This window comes from Arachis hypogaea, chromosome 8 (assembly GCF_003086295.3).
Source record: "Arachis hypogaea cultivar Tifrunner chromosome 8, arahy.Tifrunner.gnm2.J5K5, whole genome shotgun sequence".
NCBI classification, from domain to species: Eukaryota; Viridiplantae; Streptophyta; class Magnoliopsida; order Fabales; family Fabaceae; genus Arachis; species Arachis hypogaea.
Window position 1 is genome coordinate 12,253,615 of NC_092043.1, and position 8,289 is coordinate 12,261,903.

Genomic DNA, 8,289 nt, shown 5'->3' on the forward strand with positions numbered 1-8,289 from the left:
TGATGTTTGTGAGTTATTTAAGTTGCAGAAATCCATAATTTAGTTATCGTTTATTGGTATCCAGTTTCCATTATAGTACTATATCGGTTTGAACTCAGACATGGATTTAGTAATTTTCATCATAACTCATAAGCATGTCTGTCTCAGATTTGTTGATGGCAAGCAAATCAAAATTTTAAAATGGATTTTTCTCCAACAAATAAATAACTTGAGCAACGTAAAGAAGATCGAATAATGCTATCCAATCATGTTCACTAATTATCACTACCTGAAAACCAGCGCGACCATAACATAATGGTAATAATGATGACACTTAAAGAAAAGGGTAAGGTGTTAAATACTAGGTAAAGTTTTGATTTACATTTCCAATTCAGAAAACTCCGATCTCGAATATCGATGCAGATCCTAACTTTCTAAAATGCATCTCATTTCCATCCTGAGAATAATTTAGAAAAAGTTCAAACCCAAAAACTAGCCAGTCTCACTCTCACGTAACTACCTCAGATCCCTATCTGTTCTCTCCACTTTCTTCAAGCAAGTATGTGTCTCCTTATAGTTTCTTTGCTCCTCCAACTTGTAAAACTATGATAAGAGACTAAATTAAAGCTATTGTTAGCAAGGTAGAATGAAAATGATGTTTGAATTTATACTCATGCTTATGCATGATCCAAAAGAAGAAAGAATCAATCAATCAAAATCAGTGTTGTGTAACATAACAGAAAGAGATTGTTCTTGACATACATCTAGGTTTTTGCACATGAATAAGATTTGGAGATAATAGATTATAATAAAAGGTAGTACACTGAAGAGTTAACATTAAGTGTTGACTTCAAATATCCACATATACACTATGAAGACTTAACAAATCAAAGTCCTAACTTCAAAGCATATACATTAGACTGATAAAATCAAGGCATAATTTTATGTTCCTCTTTTTCGTAAAGAGTGACATAAAAAGTTAAAAACACACTATTTTTTCTTCTTTTTATTTGTTTTTTATTTCTCCTTTGTGAAGTAGAGACAAGTAGTGAAGATGAAAAAATCAATCACAACTAACCGTGATTTTCACAAATCAGTCAAATACATAAAGTCTTAAGTATTGTCATGATAAAAGTTGCAAAAATGAACTAAAAAGAATTGAATAAAATAAAATAAAATTATTAAACCATTCTTCAATCTTAAATCATAAGAATAAGAAAAAAATTCAGTCTAATAGAAAATATAAATTCAAAATAAAATTGAAAGAATATATAAAGAGTACATAAAGAATACACAAAAATAAAAAATATTGTATTATGTATTTTTTAATTGAAAACTTACAAAAGTAAAACTAAAATTATATCCGAATTTATATATTTTATTGTACTGAATTTATGATTTGTAAATTTTATGCTATTGTGACGAGTTAAGATCGAAGAATGATTTAATAAAACCTAAGCATAGTAAATTAAAAATCAAAGGCTGTTAACTGTTTAATCTGGTTTAATCATAACAATATCAAGAAGTGGATAAACATAGAGAACACAAACCTAGGTTGACAAATGTTTGAACCGAAGGAGAATGAAATTATGAAATCAGCAACAAGAAGGACCAGTCCTCCTGCTATTCCTACCCTCCTCGCCTTCGAACTTTGCCTGCTTCTGAAACATAAAAGATTGATGATGCGCCTGAATCTGCTGCTGCAAATTATGGTGATGATTATGATGATGGTGATGAAAACTGTGATCAACCGGTCCAAGAGCCAGCGAAGGAGAGACAGCAGAAGCAGCGGAAGAAGAACCAATCGTCATATAGTTCTCAAACCCCAAAATCTCTTGCTGGTGCTGCATAACAGCCTCCTGAAAAGGGGAAACAGAAACAGAAAACGGTTGCAGAGAGTGATGTGAGAGGTTGTTACGATTCAGTTGAGACGGTTGCTGATGGTGTTGGTTGTTAAAGAGCGGGAGAACAGGCGCGTGAGGTGAACCGTTATTATTATTGTTAACGACAACGTAGTTTGCGAGTTCCGTCTTGGCATGGTTAAGTTCAGCCTGAAGCTGTTTGAGCTTGTGCTGGAGAAGTGAAATGAGGCCTACGCATCCGTACACGGGGTCACGGAGACGCGCCTCCGCCTCGTATGCTAGTGACTTCACTGCATCCTCTCGTTGAGCTGCGTTCAGGTCGTTGAGGAGTTTTGCCACGTTGCTTGCTCCGAACACTTTGTGAACGTACGCAAATCTCTGCGGGTTGTCCGGCGGGAAGTACGGCGCGAACACACACTCCTGTGTGCACTTTCTACGCTGAATCTTGCATGCCGCACACGGCGAATTATTTGCGGCAGCCGCCGAAGAAGACGAAGACATTACTTTTGTTTTTTTTCCTTTCTAATTATTAGATATAATAAATTAAATTAAAACCCTACAAAGCATAAGAATTAGAAAGCACTGGTTGAATATGATTTGGTGGAGCAATAGATCCTAAATGGAGGAGTGGTATCTAGTGACCTAAACGTTTTGGGATTAGAGTGAGGGAAGTTGTAGTGGTAGTGGTGATAATGGTTGTTGTTATTATTGTTGTTGGCAATGGCAGTTTTCAGGGTTGAGGGGATTGGGGTTTTGATTATACGGTGCACTCACCACGCCGACTTATACGGGAACACTTACACACATTCCCTCACTTTCTCTTTCTCTTTTTTCTTTCTCTTGTCTTTATACTATCATCATCAAAACTGCATTAATTGCAAATATTTTCCTTTTTTATTTTTGGTATCCATTTTCTAATTGAATTAGAATACCTGTCTATACTTTTTTACTCTCTACATGTTTTCTCAAAGGTAGTAAATTTCATTCCATGTTTTCTATTTCATATTTGAACTTAATTGATATGGATTATATCCAATTAGATATTAAAATTAATGAATAAATAAGTCAAAATTATTATTAATGTAGAAATATATGATTGTTTATTTACTAATGACATGCATAAATATTTTACTAGTTGACCAATCATACACAGATTGCAAGAATTACAATCTGCAATTATTGATTGTGGAAGAAATATTCTGACATTAGGTCTTATCAAGAAAAAGTTTGTATCACTTATAATAATTGTTGTCTGTTGCTACGTGATACTTTAATTATGTTAAGTATAATTGTCGCTTGCTATAATTACAGTATACTCTATTTTAATATAATAGGATAGGCAGTAATATGTATACTCTATTTTACCCCACGCATTAAACAAGATAGTATATAATTATCTCATAAATAATTCCATTCTTCTTTGGATTGGATTGTCACGTGTTAGTTTTTCATAGTTTGACAAGTTCAATTTTCAAAAGCTCAAGATAATGGCAATTGAGCCATCTCTTTATATTAATTTATCACTATTCCGTGCAAGATTTATGGTAATATGTTAGTTCAAACAGTTAAGATTAACAATCAATGTAAGTTGGAGTACTCAAAGAATGAATTATTCTATGCTTAAATTTTACATATTTTGGTCATACATTGATTTTAGTTATTAATTACATATAAATTTTTAGTGTTTTAGGTTTTATTTTTTTTCCTCTTGAATCAATATCAAAAATTATTGATAGTAAAAATAAGTAAAAATTTTTACCTAAAAAATCTCAATTTTCAGGATAATGAATGAAAATTCACATCTAACTTTAAAATTTTATATTTCTAGAGAAAATAAAATATAGAAGTAATATTTAGTTTACTCAACAATCAAAATATTTATCCAAATAATTGATGACAAATAGTTAAACGTGTACAAAAAAAATTAATGCAGAGGTAAATGAATTAACCATCAATCATGATTGTTGGGACCTGATAGAAACAATCTTCATTTACCTCTCTCATGAATGACATTCAATGGTTGTTAAATAATACAATTATCTCCTCTTTCACATATACGCTATCCTATAAATGAATACCCTAAGCCTTAACAATTATGTTTCTTAGAAATTTCTAGAGTATATTAACAAAAAGAGGGAACAAGATAGGAATTCCCATAATAAGTTATTGAGTAATAAAACAATGAATGATTAAGATTGCCGTTTGTTTGCACGTCCTTGGGCGTCGGCACAGAGCAGTTTGTTTGGCGCTCTTTATTTTCATGTTGACGTGGGAATGAGCCTAATTATATTAAGTTTAAGATGGAAACTCAGGTGAAATCTACTTCACGTGAAGTTGATACCTGAGAACTGTTAGATAATTTGTCTGATTTGACTAAATTTTCATCCAAAACTCTCAAGTATCAACTTCACGTGAAGTCTTCACCTGAGTTTTCAGCTTAAACTAGAATTTACAGAAATTTAGTTTCATTCAGCTCAAAAGTTTCACTCAGTGTAAATTTATAAATGAGTTGAATTTAAGAACTAACTCAAATAACTTGTCAATAATATATATTATATACCTATCAATTGTAGTTTATGTTGTCTATAAAAATATAATTCTAAATTTTTTATAAAAACATTAATGCATAGTTAATAAAATAATATTATAATTTAGATATAATAAAAAATTAAAAAATGCACCCTTAGATATTTAATAAACACAAATGTTATGATTACTTGATCATATTAAAATTAATGGAAAAAATAACTATAAGTAATAGATATTATTATTATTATTATTATTATTATTATTATTATTATAAATTAAAAGTATAACATATATAATATGATAATAATAACAAAAGATAATATTATTATTTCTATTTTTATTTAATATTACTGTTTATATAAATATATATTTTTATATTGTGTGTGTTTAGATTAAAATTTAAAAATGAAACTTTGTATTAAATTGATTTTAATAACTTCCTTTTTATAAAAAATGAGTTAATGTTAATGTGATTTATATTTAGTAATTTTATATCAAAATAAATTATAGTAAGTTGAATATTGTTTAGATTACATTATTTAAAATCATGTTTAAATAAAAATTACTAAAAAAAATGAATTGGTATCATTTAAAACCATATTTTTTTAATAACACTCTTTTGACTATAATTTTTTTAAAAGAACTTAAATTATGTCTAAATTTAGTACCTTTTTGTCATAATTTTTTTTATCCTTTATTTAGTACTCTTTTTGTATATCATTTGGCATTTCTAATAGAATTAATAATTTATATTATAAAAAAAATCATAGTAAATAAAATATATACTAATTTAAAAACACAACGAGAAAATTACAAAGACAAACAAAAAAAATCCATAAAAAATATGTATCAATAAAAATGATTAAAAAATTATATGGATAATGAATACTAAAAATTTTATTAAAAAAATACAACAATATACATAAAAAAACTCTAAATAAAAACATGTATATTATATTATGTATAAGAAAAATAAATAAAGAAATTAATAAAAAAGTAAAACTTAGAAAAAATACTAAAAATGTTAGTATAAAAAAGATTTGTTTGTAAAGTATGGCAGTAAAAAAAATAAATATAAAAAGTCTGATGATTTTTTTTAATGGCAAAATTAGCAGAAAATAAATAATTTTTTTTAATTACTTTTCAATCTAACAATTGAACGTAATACAAAAGTTACACTTTATTGCTTTTGATAAACGGTTGTTGAAACATAGAATCTATTTCCATTTAAAAGAAAAAAAGAGCTAAACAAAAAATTCTGTACTTGGAATGCTAAACCAAACACATCTGTTGTATATTTATATAAATTTATAATCAAGCTAATTCATAAATTAATAAATTTTTAACATACACGATTCATCAAATATACAGTTAAAATCTAACTTCGACCCACACAATCTTAAATTCAATTTATCAAGTTCCTACCAAATGGAGTTTAATCTGACTTAGGAGTTCCCTTAACTCACTTTCAGACTTCAGCTCGACATAGAGGTAGGTTGTTTTCGTAATTGAGAAGGCCCTCTGCTAGTTAGTGCAGCAGCTTTTGATTTGGGATCAAATCAAAAGGGAAAGGAAAGGAAAAGAAAAGAGGTATATCATCCGAGTTCGTCTCCATGACCTGCGAGTTGCACTGTCATTTTGATTGACTGCTAATTAGGTTCTGCCGTTTTACGTTTTGCATTCATTTTCGATTTGACGGAACCTTAAGCTTCCAACATTGGAAATTAGGAATACCTAGCTACGAGCTATTGGGTGGCACTGCCACGTCACTTTGAAATCATGGTCAACTAATCTCACCCATAGTCTCTTCCTCCTCTCCCTCCATTGTTATTTCCGTCTTATAGACTTGTCGCTTTCACCGCTCATTTATCCTCCATTTCACCACTCATATTGGCCATGTGCCCCCACTCCTCCTGCTATATCATTAATTCAATGCCACAACATAACACCATTTTCATCGCATCACCATTTAATTTTGTCACTTTGCTTTTCCTATTTAAGTCCTAACAACGCTTTAAATTGGACTCTTGTGTCTTCTTTTTCTTATTGACGTCTTAAATTCAATAAATTTGCTGGAATCATCACCATATTACCTGTCAACTACTCCATGTATAAGTAAAGTAAGGCATATAATGATTTCGTAACATTTTAAATTTTTGTTGATACAAAATTGTATCTCTACATTTTTTTATTTTTAGTTCTCGACATAACCTTAGGGTTCCTACTATCTAAAATAACATACAAATGTTTTTTTTAGTTTTTTTGTGGTTGAAATAAGGCGGGAAATTAAAGAGTCAAAAAGGTTGGTTTACTTTGCTCTCCGTTCCTGGCGCTGAAGGGTGTAGGACCAGACAACACATAAAGATGGTCAGCACAGAGTAGCACAGCATATGCAGAAGATGTTAATGATGGCATCAGAATATTCATTAATGCAAATAAATACTCTTTTCTCGAAATTCATTACCAATATTGTCAAATCCATGCACGTGAAATAAACTCTTCACAATACAGCAACCTTCCAATTTCAAATGTCAAACAGTAGTAGCAACTATAAGAAAGGTGTGTGTTTGGAGTTTGGACTCACTGTTATAAAATTGGAGTTTGAATCAACATAATTTTATAAAATTAATTTAGAATAAGAATGAATTTGCGTCAATATAATTTATTTGTAGTAATTTTATATTAAAATTAATTTTGATAATATAAATATTGTTTGAATAATATTTGTTAAAATAATTACTAAAAAGAACATAATATTAAATTATAATATTATTTTTTAAGTATGTTTAAATTTTTTATATTTTTTAGTATTTTTTTATATAGTATTTTTTCTAGTATTCTTAGTATTTTATTAGTATGTTATAATTTTTATTATTATTATTATTATTATTATTATTATTATTATTATTATTATTATTATCTATGGTTAATTGTTTTATTTAATGTTCTGACTAATAAAATCAATCAATTATATTACAAAAAAATAACGATAATAAATATAATTTACAACAACTACAGTTATAAAAGTATACAATATCAAATAAAAAATTTAACCAAAAAAAAACTAATAAATAATAAAAAAATGTTTATACAAAGAAAAAAAATAAAAATCCCATGAATAAAATAATAAGATGTACGAAGAGTAGAGTTGGTGAAAACAAAATTAATTTTTAGAGTTAATGGGTCAATGCTAACTAAAAAATGTGGTTCGAGTACAAAAATCATATCTGCATTCATACAAAAATAGTCAAACTAAAAATTGAAGCGGTGAAGAAACTTAAACATGTTTTTCATTGTTCAAATTTTTGTAATGAATCTTTAAAAAATATATATCTATGTCTTAATATATCGTATACTTGAATTTATATTTATAAATACTAATTAAGTTTAGTAGTGTACTGTTGCTTAGGTTTATCACGGTTTGACTTTAATTATGAACTTTTCTAGTTATTGGTCGGTTGATTTCCATGTACTATAAGTTGAACTGATACAACTAAATATATATTTTATTATGCTAATAATTTATAGTCATATAATATGCTAATAATACGATATTTTTCTGAATTTTATTTTAACATGAAATACTTGAGTATTTAACCGTTCTTTTTATGACAATAATTAATTTGTAGCTCAAGTAGATTGCTATCATATCATAGCCATAGTAGTAATAATAACAGAGTAAAGTTTGATGACCAAAGGTAAAACAAAAATGACAAAACTATAGCTAGCAGTGGGCATAACCTGATAAATTCCAAACCCCAAAGAGGCGGGTAGAGATACCTCCAGACATATATTCTAAACTAGTCTTATGCAAATAAGAATAAAAGGAAGAGAACAAAGTTTTATTTAAAGAAACGATATAATGAATAAAAATTTTAAAGGGAGAGAGACGGTGATAATTTGAATGAATTGAGGAGGA

The 8,289-nt window shown here is 28.3% G+C and overlaps 1 protein-coding gene across 1 annotated transcript; it reads right to left on the reverse strand.

The window, feature by feature from the left end:
• Nucleotides 1-223: 223 nt before the first annotated feature.
• Nucleotides 224-2,662, reverse strand: LOC112706142 (LOB domain-containing protein 19). The gene is made up of 2 exons (XM_025757291.3): nt 1,530-2,662; nt 224-595 (listed from the first exon to the last, which is right to left on the reverse strand). Exon 1 carries the CDS (start codon nt 2,340-2,342, stop codon nt 1,575-1,577), a length of 768 nt encoding a protein of 255 aa, XP_025613076.1. The 5' UTR covers nt 2,343-2,662; the 3' UTR covers nt 224-595; nt 1,530-1,574.
• Nucleotides 2,663-8,289: the final 5,627 nt, after the last annotated feature.